Genomic DNA, 20094 nt, shown 5'->3' on the forward strand with positions numbered 1-20094 from the left:
CGGTTCACCACAAATGTAAATCATAACGTAATTTAAGAAGTTCCTTTATGCAGACTTAATTACTTTTGTGTTCAGCCTATCAGTATAATTTAGGAAACTGAACGATGATCTTAGAAGCAGGTTCGTATTCAGATTTTTAATTTCGATTTCGCTGAAAAACGAAGTCCATTTTTCTAGAATTAAACGATAATCATTTTCTTCTTTTTTTATTTTTATCGAATAATGTATTGATCGCTTTAGTCTATAAATTTCTACCATGAGCAATATAATTCTAATTATGCATGTAATTACGTTTTATAGGTTAGGAATATTTTTATACGAAACATCCATAGGTCAAAGTGATTAAATCCACCTTTTCCAAAATTTTAGTACATTTTGTATTGAAAATTAACTTCTACTTTTCGTTTTATGGAATTAATCAATTTGGCGAATGAAGCTCAAACATTAAACAACGAAAAATCCCAATCTGCTGCCAAAACCCAATACTATATTTATTCATCAATCCGATATTGTATAAATTGTATCTAAACGTGGAAGTTGGGAATGCAGACATTTATTTTTCCCATATTAACGAAAAAATATTTCAATCTTCATACATACAATATCTCTACACAGGTGTCAGTTTCTGTAACACAAAAATTAATTATTGCGTTCCATGTCAACTGAAGGACTGACTTATTTTCTTATTGTTAGCATCCTTTAATTCGTTAACACTCGTCACCTACCACTTGGATTAAACCTAGCAGGGGCCAATAAATCATATTTGGAACGATGACATAACGGTCCAATTTGTTCAAACGTCCACCACCACCGAAATATATCGAAGTTGATACACACACCCCTAACGTTATTCACTACAAATAGAAAAAGACACACCCCAAAAATAGCATCCCGCACGAATTTATAAAACCACCGAGTTTTAAAACAAATCGCACATCAAAAATCTTTAGTTCTACCCTTATCAGGTCTATCTCAATTAATTTAGGGTATTTACAAGGGTATTTAGGGTATTTAGAGTATTTACAAAAACTGCAAAATTTGCAGTGTTTGGGACATAGCATTAATATATCATTTTAAACACACTGTTAACACTTTAATGGACGCAGGTTTACGCAGTCAAACGTTGCCAGGGGGCGGCAATATTTTTGAAAAATTAATTTAAAAAACTTTATTTAACGTTCACGAAATAATACAGCATGTGCGAATATACACATAAAACAGAAAACAATAACAGTTTAACAACAAATTGAATACTTTTCGTTTGTGTGATAATTATTAATCATTAATCGGCGGTAGCATCACACACATGTGCGAGCGAACAATAACAATTGTTCCGGCTATCAGACACATGTTGTGCCAGCGGCCATTAAAGTGTTAGCAACACTCGATTGCGTAATAAAGTTTAGTAAAACAGCATAATTAAAGAGAAACACATTTAAACATACTATAATGTGAACAGGCTACAAGGAAGAGAATATTAATTCCATCAAGGAGGGCATATTTACAGTGTGAGTACCTCTAATACATGAATTAATTTATCTTAATTTTAACAGATTGTTAACAATACTGGATTGAGTGATAAAATTCAGTAAAACAGCATAGTTAAGAAACATATTTAAACGTATAATGTGAACATACTAAAAGGAAGAGAGTATCTAATTCCATCGAGGAGAACATATTTACTATGTCACTATCTATAATACAAGAATTAATTTATATTAATACTAACAGATTGTTAATAACATTCAAGTGAGTAATAAAATTCAGTAAAACAGCATAATTAAAGAGAAACACATTTAAACATACTATAACGTGAACAGACTGAAAGAGAATATCTAATTTCATCATTTAGGACATATTTACCGTGTCAGTATCTCTAACACAAGAATTAATTTATCTTAATTCCAACAGATTGTTAATAACACTCAATTGGATAATAAAATTCAGGAAAACAGCATAATTAAGGAGAAACACATTTAAACATACTATAACGTGAACAGGCTAAAAGGAAGAGAATATCTAATTCCATCAAGAAGGAATATTTACTGTGTCAGTATCTCTAACACAAGAATTAATTTATCTAAATTTTAACAAATTGTTAACAACACTCAATTGAGTAATAAAATTCAGTAAAACAGTACAATTAAGAAGAAACATATTTAAACATATAACGTGAACAGACTAAAAAGAAGGGAATATCTAATTCCATCGAGAAGGAATTTTTACTGTGTTGGTAATAATAAAATATTAAGAATATTTACTGTGTCAGTATCTCTAACACGAGAATTAATTTATCTAAATTTTAACAAATTGTTAACAACACTCAATTGAGTAATGAAATTCAGTAAAACAGCATAATTAAAAGGAAAAGTATTTAAACGTATAACGTGAACAGACTGAAAGGAAGAGAATATCTAATTCCATCAAGAGAAACAGGTACAGAAAAACTTATTCAATTTTTACTTTCAAAATGATATCCCGCTCGATTGTTTCATTTTACCTTGCTCGGGAGACGCGGCTTCAGAGAGACGAGGTTGGAAGGAATAACTAGATGATGAAATTCCGAGACACCGGGTATGCACGGTGAAACTGATTCTCGATACAGGGAGCTCCCTCGCCTATCCACTTCGAAAAGTTATCGCGAACTTTTAATAGCCAATTCCGATCTTTCGTTGATATTCGCGCAAGAATCTCGTTCCTCCTTCCCGTTTGTGACGCAAGCGGCTCGAGCATGCGTCCGGGTGAACCGGAAGTAGCGCCGAATCGAACGGAGAATTCACTATTCTACTACAACAACTACCAGAATATCGCGTCTATGGTCTACATTCTACACAATGGTGTAGAGCATTAGTTTGATTTGAGGAGGTATGACAGTTCGACGAGCTCAAAATTAGTCGATCAAAAATTAGTCAAAATTAGTATTATTGACAGAACGTCTAAAGAAACGTTGTGACAGCCCCTAAGAATCCTAATGTCAAACCTAACCTCCAGTATCCGAAAATCATCAACATCCTGCCTAGTTCTCGTGCCATAGCCAGAAACCAGATATATTCGTGAATAAAAATGAACACCAATATCTTCTACGATTTTTGACAGTTAACACATTAGTATATTTGGATAAAGATATTTAAATAATGAAAACAACTCGGAGTAAATTATTTTAAATGAAAAATTTATTGACACTTTCTAGAAAATTCTCACTCACTCCTATTAACACGTTGCATGCGGCACATTCTTTTATATCTGTATAAGTATATTTGTGTCTTTCATTGATAATAAACTTTATACATTTTGTTGCTATACAACTGTATGCCGATAGTTTCTCTACGCATTATAATAAACTGTAGGATATTTTTAAGCATTGTTAAGGTACGATGGTCCCCTACAGGAACACTTAGCTAGGTTTAGAGGACTCGTTAGGGTCTGGCGTTCAGATGGGTCATAGGAGGTCGGGGCCAGGCCACGTGAGGTGGCTTTCCCCGTTGTAAATCGAGGGTAACGCATCTGCGGTCACTTATTGGAAAAGGTACCCGTGAGGTACCCCTTCGGAGAGCATAACCTGGAAGGAAGAATCCCTTCTACCCCTGAATTTCGCGTGAAGGGAGTTTTCTCCTCCTTCGGGGGAGACTCTTGCCTTTCAGACGGACTTAAAAGGGCCCGTTCTGGAAGATAGAGTTCGTCAGTTCGTGAGCAATTCGTCATTAGTTGTGTTTTAGTTCATCAGTACTTCGTGTTATGAGTCTTTATTTGTTGTTTAATTTGTTACGAGTTCGTTAAGAGTTGTTAGTTGCAGTCTTTAAAAGTTGAGATCGAGTCAAATCTAGTCCCTAGTCTGCAGTAAATTTAGAAGCCGAAGTACTATCCAGCGTAGTAGTCACTGTGTGACTCTACAAAACTTTAGCTATTTCGTTGCTATACAACTGTATACGGATAGTTTCCCTACGCATTATAATAAACGCTGCAATTTTATTTAAAAAATTGTTACAAATATCCCTTACAATCGACCTCTTGCACACGATGACTAACATTTTAGGAGTCAAACACTGTTAACATGCTTTCAGAGCCGCACTCGTTCCATTTCTTCAACTATGTGCCAAACACTATTCGTATTCTATCAAGGCCGTGCCTATTCCAAACCCACGTTAGATTTATGCAGATCGACCTTCGGATTACGTTTTTCCTTTGATGTCTGGCCGACTTATGCTATTCGTCTTCCACTAGCGAGACTTCGTTCGACGATCAGGGGAGAAAAGCGTGGAACGTTCTTACATGTATGACTCGATCTCGAGATCCTTCCACGGATACGTCGGGCGAGGAATTTTCGTGGAAATGAATAAAATCGTACGAAATAGGGGCTTTCGGGGGTGGTTGCAGGTTCGGTCGTGGCGAGAATCGTCGCTGGAAACTCGTCAATTAAATTGAATGCACGCGCTGGCGAGGTACTTTTCCCGGCTCGTTTAACTTCGCGATTCGCTGCTCAATTATCGCGAGATAACGCTCATCGGCGGGGCCCGTGTGCACCGTGTTTCTATAATTAGCGACAGCTGTCGTAAATCGCGTCCAATCACAGACGAATCGAATTTTCACCGATTGTTCGCGAAATTAATAACGCGATGCGCGTCAGATTGCCCGATTCTTTTCGCTGAGCGACGAAAATTGTCACGACACGGCACAGGTGAGTGACATACAGGTTTATTCCAACAGCATCCGTCGAATCCCTGGTCGTCCCATTTTATCTGGTACTTTAGGAGGCAGGACAGTTCGAAATTTTAAAAAATTCAATACTTGTGCGAGACTCCTGGTAAGGTAATCGGGTCAAAGTCGAGTGTCACGTGTGAGATACGTGGTAAGGGCATCGGGCCAAACTGGAGTGTCACGGGTGAGAAACGTGGTAAGGAAATCGGGCCAAACTCGAGTATCACTGGTGAGAAACGTGTACTGTGCGTTCGAGAAAAGAAGTCACAGCATGTTTTGTCCGCTAGCACTACCTTGATCGCAACAGTGATTACTATTGGTCGAACACGGGGATGAAGATCATCGGTCACTGTCGTCAGCCAGTATCAGTACTACCTGCGATCATGACAGTGTTAGCGAAATTAGTCAGTTGTACGGATGTAAACACGCTGTGCCTTCTTTTCTCAAACGCACAGTAGATGGGGTCTTTTTTTCTTATTTAACATCTTCGTCTATAATATTGTGTGAGACTCCTCGTAAGGTAATCGGGCCAAAGTCGAGTATCACGTGTGAGAAGCGTGGTAAGGGCATCGGGCCAAACTGGAGTGTCACGGGTGAGAAACGTGGTAAGGAAATCGGGCCAAACTCGAGTATCACGGGTGAGAAACGTGTAGATAGGATCCAATGTAAAGGGTCAGGCTCATGGTTCGTTTTCGTCGACGTCTTTCTCAGTTGCGTGTTATCCTTCGCCGCGTTAGGACGAAATGGCTCGACGTGTGACTGATTTTCCTGTTAACAGTGCCACGCCCCATCGGAACTACAACAGTTCTCGAACGAGAATTTGGTTAGTGATATTTATTTTACATCCTTACAATTTTTTCACTAAGTATCAGTACTACCTGCGATCATGACAGTGTTAGCGAAATTAGTCAGTTGTACGGATGTAAACACGCTGTGCCTTCTTTTCTCAAACGCACAGTAGATGGGGTCTTTTTTTCTTATTTAACATCTTCGTCTATAATATTGTGTGAGACTCCTCGTAAGGTAATCGGGCCAAAGTCGAGTATCACGTGTGAGAAGCGTGGTAAGGGCATCGGGCCAAACTGGAGTGTCACGGGTGAGAAACGTGGTAAGGAAATCGGGCCAAACTCGAGTATCACGGGTGAGAAACGTGTAGATAGGATCCAATGTAAACAACACGGACCAGGCTCATGGTCCGTTTTCGTCGATGTCTTTCTCAGTTGCGTGTTATTCTGCCGCGTTAGGACGAAATGGCTCGACGTGTGACTGATTTTCCTGTTAACCGTGCCACGCCCCATCGGAATTTCAACAGTTCTCGAACGAGAATTTGGTTAGTGATATTTATTTTACATCCTTACAATTTTTTCACTGTTCTAAGAAACATTTATGCTGGGTGATAGAGTGGACCGTGACCAATAGTAGAGGAATCGGTTTGAAGGTTTTTGTTGGACACAGACGTGACACTTACGCATTTATTTTGTTGAGGAAACTAGTAATTTGCATAACTAGGAAAATGGTAATTTTCGTGGTGAATGGAGTTTCGATGTGGTGAATTTGAGGTGTAAGGGTACGGGTTATAAACTGAAAAACGAACTGAATTATTTTCCCATACTACACGTCGAATGCAATGGCCAATGTTAAGAAATATTACACAGATGCAAGTCTGCTTTGTGGTTGTATTGCTTTTCCTTTATTAATTTGTTAAATACAGTTAAAAAACAACACTCTCTCAATATGATCAGTACGCCACGTGGTCTCGTTGTCGATCGACGAAATCACAAAATATTTAAGCTATCAATCTCACATGTGGTGTCATTGCTTCATATGATGTGCTTCTAACAGCCAAGCCTCAAGGTGCCATCGTGTTTTACCTGGGTCGGCAATATGGCAGTTCCTAATGAGTAATAATACCGCCGAACGGTATTTCAAGGATTAACAGATTGGATGGAATTTATATTAAAACACTGGAAGCTCTTCCAAAGGAAGGCGAACTTGCTACTTAACCCGATAGAAGTTAGCTGTGCATAGTTGGGTCGTTGAAGGGAAAAAGTTCTCTCATTGGTCGATTTGTGGCGGCGAACAAGCCCTGAATGTAAATTCGCAGAGACGCATTCCAGAACGCCGCGAGAAAAGCAGCCAAGAGGCGGAATGCTTCTGCGGAGGAGTTAAGTCGATAAGCTAACCGCGTGGTTGAATTTCAGCCACGGCTCACGGTGCTTAAGAACGGCTCAACACATGAAAATTGCCTGTCGCGTATAATTATAGGCTCGATTGAGAATCAGATTAACCGTGCTCGGCGATCAACGACAAGCAACCGGGTCACGCGGTTCCGCGGAATAAATTTTCCTTAATCATTTGCACTTCGAATTATTTTTCAATTTTCTTCCCAATGGCTCCTTATTATTTTAAGTATCTTCTTTGAAATTTACTTCTCAGGACAGTTCCTCGATTGTTACTTATCTTAAAGAATTTTCTTTAACGATTATATTTTAGAAAATTTTATTTTACAAATTTTTAGGAAAACAAATTACACACCGGTCAATGGCCTATGCAGGGTATTATTCAAGGAAAGAAATCTAAAATCAACCGTTATAAAAGGCAATTTTTAGAAGCAAAGCTAAGTTGAAACGCAGGTCAACGGAATCGTGATTATCCCAGAATTCGAATCTCTCTCTCAGTTGTCAGTTAATCGTGTGTCAATCTAATCAGTTAGTCGTATTAAAAAGAAGGTAAAAGGACTCACTGAGACGAAACGTCCCAGAATAAGATGAAGATCCAAATGTATATATACCTTGAGGTGTCAGTACAGGAATAAATATCACGATGATTGCGAGGAGACATAACCACGTGTCTATCAGATCCTGAACTTATTCTGATATATCAAGCTACGCTGGAATACAGAGCCTCTCAATTGTCAATTCCTCTTGTGTCAATGTGGTCAATTAGACCGGCTTACAAAAGGAGGAAAAGGACTCACAGCGACAGTGTTATGTTATAGTTACGTTATTTTAGTATTATTTTCTTGCACTTAATCAGTTTCCGCATTCGGTGTTCGTTTCATTCTGCTCATTTTGTTCTGTCCGTTTCGGGTGTCTCAAACCGTTCGCGCAGACCCGATATTCCTTCGATAAAAGAAGGAACACGTACACGTTATTTTTGTAAGCTGTAGGCAAAATAAATCCTGTTTTTTGGTATCCTACATATAGCTCTTAAACATTGTTTCTAACTGTTGCACGGAGGCAGTCGAGGTTTATCGTGATGGATGCCTTCTCTCAGTAAGTCTTACTCATCGAGATACTGAGCACTTTATTTTGTATACACTTTATTACACTGGTAGTAGCGATTTTGAATGTGACGTGTATGCGTCTTGAGTGAGTCCTGTCTGAGTTTGTTTTGCATCTGTAGGATTTCTGGTGTGTTGCCTTTGACTTCTGATTTACGTCTGATATGGTGTCTTAGACTTCCGATTTAAGTCTTCCGATGTGTTCCGAGTGAGTTCTAATTTATGTCTCTCTTGTCTCGTCGTGTTCTGTTTCATTTCTCCTCGCGTTTGTTTCGATTGGTTAAGAGTGGCTGTTGGTGGAGGAAAGATAGAGTTTCTTCATTGGACATAGGTGTTTCGGAAGAACCTTTAGTTGCGGAGTGGGAAACTGTCAAGGAACTGTCAAGGTTTCCTTTTGGTATTATTTTGGTCGTCAGTATCATGAATTATGAGTAGGCGTCTGTTTGTCACTTCGGTGTGTCGGTCACACGTGGATTCAATCTGCTTGGTCTGGTCGTAGGTTATGGGGTTATCCGTAGTCTGCACCTTGGTGTGAATTATATTCCTTAATCCGCTGGAAGGACAGTAAGGCACGTCTAGTCTTCGTTATTGCCGTCGCAGCAGGAACTCATATTTGGAATTTAAATAATTCATTTAGTCACTACTTTTCTGTTTTTTTATTTAGGAAATAAAGAATCGGGAAGCGTCGAGTGTAACTCGACAGAGGAGTGTAAATGGTTAAGGCAGTATTATGAAGTAGAACGTTAAAAATGTAGCCATTCTTGGAAATTCTTTTTGGACGAAAAATGTTATTTATTTACTTGATTATTCTGAAAGCTATCCTGAAAAATATGAGGTTTTATTAAGTAACTATGATAGTACAAGGAAAATATTTTTTAGATTTTAACATATGTCGTAATTGAGAATTATAAGAGCATATGTTTAGCCCCTCCATAACGAGATCTGGTATTGAAGAGCTGCAGTTTCTTCCTTATAAAATGATCAAAACAGGAATTCAAGGAATTGACCGTGATATTCGCGACGTCAACTTCCAGTGAAGAAGTGCGATCTCGAACAACGAGTTTCCGGTTTGGAAATACAGCAGGTTTCGAAACAAATGCTTGCCGGAAGGGTAATGGACCTGAGAAAATTGTTACGCTGCCTCGGACAGGTTCCATGAATTTTTCTTCCCCTTTATAACGTAATGGTTGTTTGTTCATGGCCCCGGTGTATTTTCCGTTCGTTGCCATTAGGTACGAACGTACTTTCCACCCCTGGTTTCGGTATAAATACGATATTTCACATGCTTGAATTTCCAGAAAACCGGCATAAATTCGGCAGCCGAAGGCCGCTGAAAGCCCCGGTATCTTGCAAAGCCGTAGGTAGAAATCAAAATTTAGAGATTCATAAAAATTCCTTTATCCTGCAAACGTCGGGAGGCCGCGTTATATTTGCAGATTAACATCACCTAATATTCGTATATGAAGATCGCATTGTTCCTTAGTCCTTGAATTACTAATAATGGGAAATTGGAAAAATGTAATACACTATATATGCAATGTACAAGTAGCTCCTATGGGAATGATGAACTAATGCGAGAAAAATGCCTCTAATAAGAAAAAGAAAATATAAGGAGAGCATGGGTTAGTGGATAGAGTGGTAGCTTCTTAATCCGGTGGATCTCGGTTCGATTCCTTCTTCGATTAAAAGAATTCTTCAGATTTCTTCTTTCGGTTTTTCATCCGTGTTTATTCGAAAAAAGTGTGTCATTTAATGACGAAAGGGGGAGAGTTATGTAAAAATATTAATTTAAAAATATATGGATGCTTTAAATGCTGCGAGTATTTATAATCAACGATTATCAGTAACTGTAAAAAAATGTGTTAAGAACAAAGAAGAGAGAGAAAGGGAATAAAAACAAAATTCTGGTTTCGAAAACAACAAGAATTCGGGATTCTCGGTAATCTGTCAAAAATTGGAGCGTGGAAAATGAGAAGAAAAAAAAAACGGAAAAAAGAAAAGTATTTGTCAAAACATCTGAAATGTTCAAAAAACAGTAGAGAGAGGGAAAAAGTCTACGGCAAAAATTGGTTAGGAAAGCGGAAAAATCGAAAAAAGCGGAGTAGAAAAAGTAGGGGAAAAAATGGAAAATTGGTCATAAAATCCGCGGAAAGCAAAGAGGTGAAATCAAAACACGGAAAAAGAAAGAAAAATGGAACCACGGATGCCGGGTATAAAGCAAAAGGGGTACGTCGACAAAAATAGAGCAGAGGATGGAAACTGCTGACAAAAACCGCAGATATATAGAGAGAAAAGCGGTTGATGAAATCGACAAACAGAAAACGGAGAAATTACTCGTCGAATTAGTAGGAAAAAGAAGTCTCCGCGAGCTTTCCGGTTGCTTAGCGAGAGTCGCAATAAAAGGAATGCAACATTACCGTTTAAAAGACATTGGAAATCGTCGAAACAATGTCATCCCATTTACCCAAAGTGTTTCCCTAAGTTCCCTGCAAGCACGGCAAGGTACCATTGAGAAGGTCGTCAGAATAGCGTCAACAAGCATGAACGGACCATCGTAAACGATCGTGTTTTGTTCGCGAAAACCACTCGCGTGGAGAACAAAGCGATTCCTCGTTCCTAAGCAGGCCTATGCTCTCTCGTAAACCTGCGAAAGAAAGAAAGAGAGGGTGGAAACTTTTGGACATCCGAGATGAAAGTCGAGAACCGTTAGATAATTAAACACGGCACGAAGCGAATCAGGAAATTAAACGACTTTCGCTAACAGCGCCTTGCTGTTAAAAAATTGAAGAATCGAATTATTCCCAATTACTCCGGGGCGTCTTCAAAGCGCCATCGGCGAATCGAATAAACCGTCCGTGCTTTTAAAATGCAACACCGCTAACGACCTCTCGCGGAAGCATGCAGAGGGATATCATGAAATTAGGAATTCCTTTAATCACAGCACACGGCCTTCAGCGCGAATTAATTTTCCCCTGCCTTTATCGCGATCTAAAATTCAACAGCCGTGCAGACGGTTGGTCGAGTGATCGTCAAACAGAGAATCGGCCCGGTCCATTATGACGATTCGTTAATACCGCCTCTCGTTACGGATTTATTGCCGTCTTATTGCACCGACCTGGCAATTTCGGGACACGCCAGCACTGCCCATTAATTCCGGTCGTTCGTCCGGTCATTCCGATTTGTCACGACCGCCGACCTTTTGCTAAACGACACCACCTACCCACCGGCCACTGCACCCACGTTCACTGGCTTCCCACCGACACGCATACCGCTCGTTATTCCGTCATACGTTCGCCACTCAGCGGCAACCCGTTGCTCTTCAAGATCTCGAGAAACGATTACCCTTTAAATCGCGGCAACCGGCGCCTGCGGATTTTTATTTAGACGTCAACAGCTCTTTCAATAGGAACATTCCACTTGAACCACCGACTGGAATTTACTGCAGTAGAAGGATGAACGTTTTCACGTCACGATTAAACGCCTCTGCCATTGTTAGCCCCGTTTGCCATAATCGAGCCAGTTACAGGGGGGATGTGAAGAATCGGTGTTGCTGACCGGTGTTGCTTATGAAAAATTATTATTCGTGTAGAGATTGGACACGTTGGTGATGTTTATTGATAACGATGAATTAACGATGATATAAAAATGTGCGAATGAGAATAAAAGTATCAATTGTTCATCGACACGAGTCTGTAATGACTCTCGACTTATTGCAATGCAATAGTTCAATTAAGGTCGACTTTGATTCTCGATCTCGTTGTCAATTTAAATTTTAAGTCAACTATCTTAGGCTGTACGTAAATAATAACAGACTTCTGATTATTCTTGGCCTATTTTTTAGTTCTTCCACACCATGCACACCCTTTCCGATGTTTTCCCTGGCCATTTGCACTACGAATTGAGTTCCAATATCGTGGATCATAAACAACTGTTGTGGCTGTGGCTGAGCATTCGAAATGGCCCAAATCGCACGTATCACTTGATATCTAAATGCACATATCAAATACAATTAATTTTATTTTGCAAAATGTTTGATAAATAACGGCTATCAATTGATTATCGTACAAAAAGGATTCATAAGTTTTATTTATTTTTAATCTCCATATAGTTCCAGATTTGTGATTCCTTAGTTGTTTCTGTCCAAATTCATAGCTCTGATTGTCGGTGATTACCGTGATCTTCATCGTCGGTATCATCTTCGATAAACAATTGCTTCCTACGTTTTCGTAAAGAAAGTAAAATATCGCTACTGTCACTATCACTATTTAAAATATCTATCAAATCACTGTTTGCGATGTTACCAGAACTTTCAATGTCCTCGTCAACATTTGATATTCTTTTTAAAGACATTTTTATAGGCTTCGTAACTGTTCGTAACGACGTACTACGTCTCTCGCACGTGGTGTTTAGGTTTGGCCTGATTGCCGTATCACGTCTGAGAGACGTGATGTTCAGGTTTTTCCCGATTGCCGTGTCACGTTTCTCACACGGGCTGTTTACGTTTGGTCCAATTGCCGTAAGGGGTGTCTCGCACAACATCGTAAGCTAAAGTTAAGGGCCTCACTCATCGTCTATAGTTTTCCCCAGCTGACCTGGACTTTGCATTTCGACATTTGTTCTCTCTGTAACCTTCGTAGAGCTACCTGTACATAGTGGAAAAAGTGCGATACTACATTTGAGTTTTAGGCTGTGATCCCATCGAGCATAGTTATGCCGGTGATTATGAAAATGGTCATACATGGGGTAAATTCCGTTTGATTTTTAACATTCGTCACGAATTTTAATACGATATAATAAGTTCTAAAATAGAAATTATTTTTACTAAAATTATAGGCATATTTTTAAAATATTATGCGTATTATACTGTTACGAAATTATGGTATAAGTCAAGAGAGTCTCGTAAATGCAATAAAATATTATATTTCTTTGTATCTCGTGTGGTAATATGCATTTTAAACTCAAATTCGTTTTTGTAAGTGAAACTGATTTGAAATAGATTTTTGTTTCATGAAAGGATATTTGTTAGGACAATTTCAATTATATACTATACAAAACCCTTTACTCGATACAAACTATTATTCTTAAGAAGTTAGAGTTTATATATAGAGTATATATTTACTCCTATGCCTCTCGAATAACCATGTATATAACGTTTAGTGGCTCTCTGTAATCCGAAATTATCTGCAAAATTCACTATTATAAGGAAATAATTGATGGAGTATAATTTACTGCGCCATGAATGAGCAAAGCAATAGACGTCAACTGGCTTGAAACAAAGGATACTAATTGCTTTCTTTCAACTAAAAAATCTCACATAACCAGTTGTTGAATTCGTTTCAACAAATGCTCTGTCATATCATGCAAAAATTGGACTTCCAAATTTCCCCCACCACTTGAGCTTCGAGAAAACGATACACAACACACGATATTCCTGTTCATATCGAGCAACTGCTGTAAAAACACTTTAATAATCCCTTACGACATATTCCACTGTTCATGGAAACACCCTATACACGATTTATCGTCATAGTTAGTGCGCCATTTATGTTCTCTGTAATCGTTCCCAGTATTACAGGACAAGTAGTCTACCATCTCTCATCAGCTCTTCAATTGAAGTAATAGCAAATGTCAATTACAAATCACACGTGCCGGCTGTACTCGGCTATAGTACTCGTGTCGTATGAACACATCCCGCGTTACACTTGCACCCAGCTGTCAAGTGACACTGCGCAACAGACCAGCACTATAGCGAAGAGATTAAAGGTGCTGTTGTAACCCTGCCTATAAAAATCGACGTTTTGGGGATTTTCTTCTAAGGACACCACGATACATATTGGCATGCAGTTTTCGCGCTCAGATTTATTTATACTTAGAGAATATTTTCAATTTTTTTTTTTTACGAAATTATTGAAAATTATGGAAATTATATAGCCTTAGGTAAATCATGTTTTTAAAAATGGGTTCGAATGACTGACACGATTCTGGACCATCTGATTATCTGAAACAAAAAACTATAGCGTATCTTAATTAGTATGTATACGACTATAGCATGAATCACGGAAACAGTGAAATTTTGAAAATTAAAAAAATGGCAGCATTTTGAATTTCGAATATCGATTTTCCTTAAGCTTTTCGTCCATTAAGTGGTGAACAGAAATAGAGAAAATCATCAGATTTTAAAATCCGTGGTTCACGTGATAAAGGTACATCCAGTGAAGATCTCCAAGAAATTTCAAATCAATCGGTTATCAAATTAATGTGGTTTCGAGAAAAACGTGTTTGAAGTTTTCATTACTCGTTATACAATTCCTGTACATCGCACTTTAAACATCTATAACTTTGCTAATTTTATGAATTTAGGTAATTCTTCTTGCACAGACATTTTCGGAACCATACACTTTGAGAAGAAGAAAAAAAAAAAAGTTGATTTTTTTAAACCTGATTATGGTACCCCTCTTAAGGAGGCAGACTAGTATAACATAAGCTCTATCATAACCTCTCTTTAAAAATTCATAGAAAATGTTTGAGAAAAACTAGCCGTGTAAATTTCTCACAGGCTTTACCTTCAGCTTTAAATTACTTATAAAAAAATTGAGATAAAAGATATCACTACAGAAATGTTCGGAAAAAAATCTTAAATTAACCCCTGCGAAATGGAGCGGGTCTTGGTAGTGGGCAGGATACAGCGCAGAGGAAAAGTCTGCAAAGGATGAAAAAATGTGGCGAGTAAAGGTAAACAATGTGGCTATCGCACTAACCACAGTTACCAAGTTTAGAGCTTCAAACAAGCTGAAAGAAAAATTACGTAATTGAAGATGACATAAAAGGACAAATTTTTCGTAAGAAACAAATTTTTTGAGAAAGTTTCTGAAATTTTAGATTCCTAATCAGTGGCTAGTATCAGAGCCACGTGTCTTGGACACATGCCAAAAAATATCACAGTGATTGGAACCTCGGTTCTTTAGTTATACTGTGCACCATGGCCAAAAGCACCATTCTGAGAAAATTGAGATTATACATTTGGTTGACAAAATGTTTGCTTGAGTCAGAGTCAATCCCGATCTAATTTTTCGGATTTTCTCCGCTCGATGCAACAAAGAACAGAGAATTTTTTAAAACAATTAAGAAGTCGATCTTATGAAACGGCAACACAGAAGATTAGACGTGTCTTATCGGCAGATTAAGTAATATAATTAACATAGAAGCACAGAACACGACGAGACATTACAGAAATCATACAGAACTCAAAGAGAATACATAAAAAATCACACAGAACTCGAAGAGTACAAATCAGAAGTCATAATGAACTCGAAGAAAACACATCAGAAATCATAGACAACTTGAAGAGAACATATTAATTGTCATAGAGGACTCAAAGGGAACACATCAGAAGTCATACAGAACTCTAAGAGAACACATCAGAGGTTATACAGAACTCAAAAATAATACAACAAAAGTCATACAGAACTCGCAGAAAACACATCAGAAATCATAGAGAACTCTACGAGAACACATCAGGATTAATACAGAATTCACAGAAAACACATCAAATATCACACAAACTTAAAGAGCACACTTCAAAGACTAAACAGAACTCAGTCAGAACGCATAACGAACTTATCAGAACACGACCAGAGCTCAACACCACTCACTATAACGCACACACATCGCATTCGAAATCTCAACAATTAGCGTACACTATATTACAAATATTCCATCCTGGTCTTCCCCAACCGAGACCATAAACGCCTATTTCCAACGCAGAAAGTAACAAGAATCACATAGTCCCTTCACATCCCTGCACAGATTTCGCTTTTTGTGGACGCGCAAAGAGTCCAGGGATTAGCCGTAAACCAATCGTCACCGAGAGTAATTTCGTTCGGAGGCCGGTAAATTGTTGGAAGTTTAAGCGGGTCTCATTTATCAGGCCTGTTTCGATCAGCGGGCGCCGTCCTCGTGGTAATTTGTCACCGGCACGTTCTTCCTTCCTTGATAAGAACCGCGCTCGCAGATTACGCGTCCTCTCGCGAAGATACGCGGCTGAAAGTTTGATTAAAGCCCCGAGAAGACAGAACACCCAGACAACGCTATCATATTGCTCTCGCAGCGCCTCTGCCGGCAAAACCGTTAATTTCAGCCCGGCTGAGTGTGCCGCCACGGCACAGGCTCGAAACCGGAGGCCCGCTAGGCTAAGGTTAGGTCTACTCGCAGGTTTCACTACCGCGAGTATAACCAAAGCTCTAGTAATCGTTCGGAAAATGATAGTGGAGAGTCCATTTGCATCTGTTTTAATCGACGTCCACCGTGTCGTTCGTATGGTAATCCAACGACATTTCCCCATTAAAATGTATGATCGCGTCGTGTGGAGAGGTTAAACGCCGGGCAAAGAAAAACGTGACAGAGAGACATGTCACACCCTCTTTCGTCAAAGAGGAACGTGCAGGATGTTGGGCGACCCTTAGTACGGAGGCTTCCTTCGTTTCAAGGAACTCTCGAGTTACCAGGAGCTAATTACACGCGGGTCTAGGTTCCTTGGTCCTTTGGTTGGCTCGCGATGGCCGAGAAGCATTCCTACACCGAGTCTCGTTTCATTAAACTTGCCTCAGCCACGCGGTCCACGGAGCAATCATTCGGCAATCAAACTTGCACCTCGACTCATCGAGCTACCCTGGGAGCTCCTTCTTTCCCTCATCAAGTTCCCCACTGGTCTCCGACGATACGAAATCCGTACATAGCCCAGACCCAAACGATCTCTCGAGTTTACCTTGCGTCTATACCTTAACCAGTTCTTCAACTTTCAACCTTCGCTCATTGGTGCCTCGGTCTTGCTCCAGATATCGGTCTCCTCGAGTATGCGGCTATCAATTAACGGTGTTCCATTATTCAGGAAAATGGAGGTCGATGTTCGTTTTGCAACGAGAACACGATGTGTTGTTCGGTTGATCCCGGTTGCAGCTTCGGACTAGGGGCACCCACAAAAAGATAGGACACTTTTGTAATATTGCAAGTTTTCCACTATATGTACACGTAGCTTTACGGTAGTCACCGAGAGTTCGAAGGCCAGTTCAGTCGGAAAAGCCTGGACGATGCGTCAGGCCCTTAACTTTAGCTTACGATGTCGTACGAGGCACACCTCATGACAATCGGACCAAACGTGAACAGCTCGTGTGAGAAACGTGACACGGCAATTGGGCCAAACATGAACATCACGTCTCTCAGACGTGATACACTAATCAGGCCAAGCTTAAACATCACGTCTGAGAGACGTAGCCTCTATTTGGTCATGTTGGGGGGGGCTTTGGAAAACGCGTGCATGATATACATGGTGGGAAGTAGAATATAAAAGAACAAGGACGTTCTGAGATGTTAGAGAGTTGTCGAAGTTAGTTGCCAGATTTGTTTTTGTTGCTAGTTGTGAGTTGTAATAGGAGAGTTGCTGCAGAAGTGTAGGTTGAGCGTTGTGACAAGTTGTAATAATTCGTATCTTTATCATTAGTCACGTACTCTATCACTGTTAATTTATTATTAACACTAGATTTACGAAACCCGTCAATTTGACGGATGGGTTGCTCCAATTATACGATGGTAACAGATTTAGTTAACATTGTTAATGTTGTAATTGTTTTTAAATTAAACTAATCGTTAAAAAAGGACACGTGGTTTCCTTTACTTGTCAATTTGACAGGTGTCAAATATGTAGAAATAGGTATACAGATAGCGTCCGTAAATCTAGTGTTAAATAAATAAATACCATCAACCAATCCCTCCACACTTTTAATCCCAGCATGCCCCAAAGAGTTAAATAAAGTCTTACAAATCTTGTCAACTAGTTTGCATTTGTAAAACGACGTGAATATTGTCTCATATCTTCCTCTCGAAGAAGAGTTCGAACGAAACAATATCGCGTCTGAATTCCAGTTGATCGGAAGTTAACCGCGACGCGGTTCTTTTAGGTTATGTCAGCGTTTTCGCGCGACTCAAGTTTGCGCGGGAACTTTGAATAATCGTCTGTCTTCGGCCTGTCACGTATTTCCGTCTGCACTTTTACTATAGCCAGGTCTGCAACAGGTCTGCGATGAAATTTCTGCAGCAGAGGGGAATTATTCGTACGTCGGTTAGCTCGAAAACGAAGTGGAAGAATTTCCCGGAGCCCGTTGCGACATCGAGTACGACCTGAAATCGGTAGCCGACGTTCCTCCCGCGTTTCGCACCCCCTTTGCGTCACTGCTGAGGAATTTAAGGCTCCGATAAGCAGAACACGGTACTTTTTGCTCACGCTGTATGCACCTCGCAGGCACAAACGCGCATTTAAACGGCGAACAATTTTCTGATTCTTTACGGCGCAGTGAAATTCACGGTTCCAGCTATCGAGCCCCATTTATCACGGTTACAGTGGCGCGGTGTAAACACCACGACGATCGATACACGCCGATTATTGCTCCCGCTTTCCTGAAAATATAAACGGTGGCCGACATTGTTTCACCGTGTGTTAATTGTTCCCGACACTTTCATGGAGCTCGCAGCCAAAGTGCCTTTGGTGAACGCTCGCAAACGCTCGCTTGGTCTTTTGGCAATCGAGAAAGGGGATCCTCCGGTTTGGTTACTATTATTGATTCAGTGATTTCGGATATTGCTAAACGAACTGAATTAGTAAATGTATCGGTGGATATTTTTGGTTATGCTTTGTCTATGTATTATGTGATCATTCGGACGCTGTTTTTTGAATTTTTTGAAATTTTGACAACAAAATGATCGAGTGACGATTGACTTTCTATGTTGGAAATGAACTTGTTTTTTAATTGTATTTACTTTTTGAATTTTTTAAAATTTAGCACCAAATTATTCGATTGATGATTAACTTTCCATATTGGGAATCAATTTTTTTTTTAATTGTATCTGCTTTTTGAATTTTTCCGCATTTTAATGATAAAATATTCGATTGATGATTATCTCTCTATATTGAGAATGAATTTTTTAAAATTGTATATACTTTTCGAATTTTTTTAGAATCTTGGCAACAAAATGTTCGAGTGACGATTGACTTTCTATTTTGGGAATGAATTTGGTTTTAATTATATATACTTTTTGAATTTTTCCAAATTTTATTACCAAAATATTCAACTCATGCTAAACCTTCTATCTTTAAAAAAATCAAATCCACTTTTTGAACTTTTCCATATTTTAACATCAAAACATTCGATTGACGGTTAGCTGTCCATATTGAAAATTAATTTATTTTTCAATTATACGTACTTTTTGAATTTCTCCAGATTTTAATGCCAAAACATTCGATTGGCGATTAGCTTTCCATATTTAGAATTAATTTATTTTTCAATTGTACCTGCTTTTTGAATTTTTCCAAACTTTAATGTCAAAACATTCAATTGATAATTACGTCTCCATATTTGGAATAATTTTTTTTCTTAATTATATACACCTCTTGAATTTTTCCAAATTTTACCACCACAACATTCGGCTAATACTAAGCTGCTCGACTTGCAGCTTTAAAAAAATTAAATCCACTTTTCGAACTTTCCCAAATTTCATTTAACCGTATGATCCAATTACACGATGTGTACACTAGCATCATACTCTCCAGTTACACGCTATCGTACGCGTACGTGTATGATATGCAATATAATTCGAACAATAATCACATATTTACATCTGATTTATTTATTCAAACATTAGAGGTCGCTGTAGCGTTAATTATTCAACATCCAATGACCCGATAATACACTTATGACCCCTACTAACGAGAAAAATATTTTTGTTGCAGTACACCGACTGGGAGGACGCGTACAATGGCTACATTTACCAGAAGATGGTCGCGGACGTTGTAGGCGACTACTTCTTCATCTGTCCCTCGATCCACTTCGCGCAACTGTTCGCGGACCGTGGCATGAAGGTCTACTACTACTTCTTCACCCAAGTAAGTAGCTTTTTATCGTCACGTGCGCCAAGAGTACAGGGACGCGTCACGTGAAACGCGTCCGATCGATAAGGAACCATTATGTTATAGCCTGACATTTCCACGGGACGAGAGTCACGTGGCGAATAATGATAACACGGCTCGTGATTCCCTCTTTTCTATGACCGTAACAACGATCAGGGAA

At 39.1% G+C, this 20094-nt stretch overlaps 1 protein-coding gene across 1 annotated transcript in view; it reads left to right on the plus strand.

Annotated features, from left to right (window-relative positions):
- Positions 1-20094, plus strand: part of AChE-2 (acetylcholinesterase 2) — a 224186-nt gene that overhangs the window by 168344 nt on the left and 35748 nt on the right. The window contains exon 3 of the mRNA XM_017900772.1: positions 19758-19910. Coding sequence (XP_017756261.1) covers positions 19758-19910 — 153 coding nt within the window. The remainder of the gene's footprint in view (positions 1-19757; positions 19911-20094) is intronic.

The sequence above is a fragment of the Eufriesea mexicana genome, unplaced genomic scaffold, assembly GCF_001483705.2.
Source record: "Eufriesea mexicana isolate 0111107269 unplaced genomic scaffold, ASM148370v2 scaffold1369, whole genome shotgun sequence".
In the NCBI taxonomy this organism is placed as follows: domain Eukaryota; kingdom Metazoa; phylum Arthropoda; class Insecta; order Hymenoptera; family Apidae; genus Eufriesea; species Eufriesea mexicana.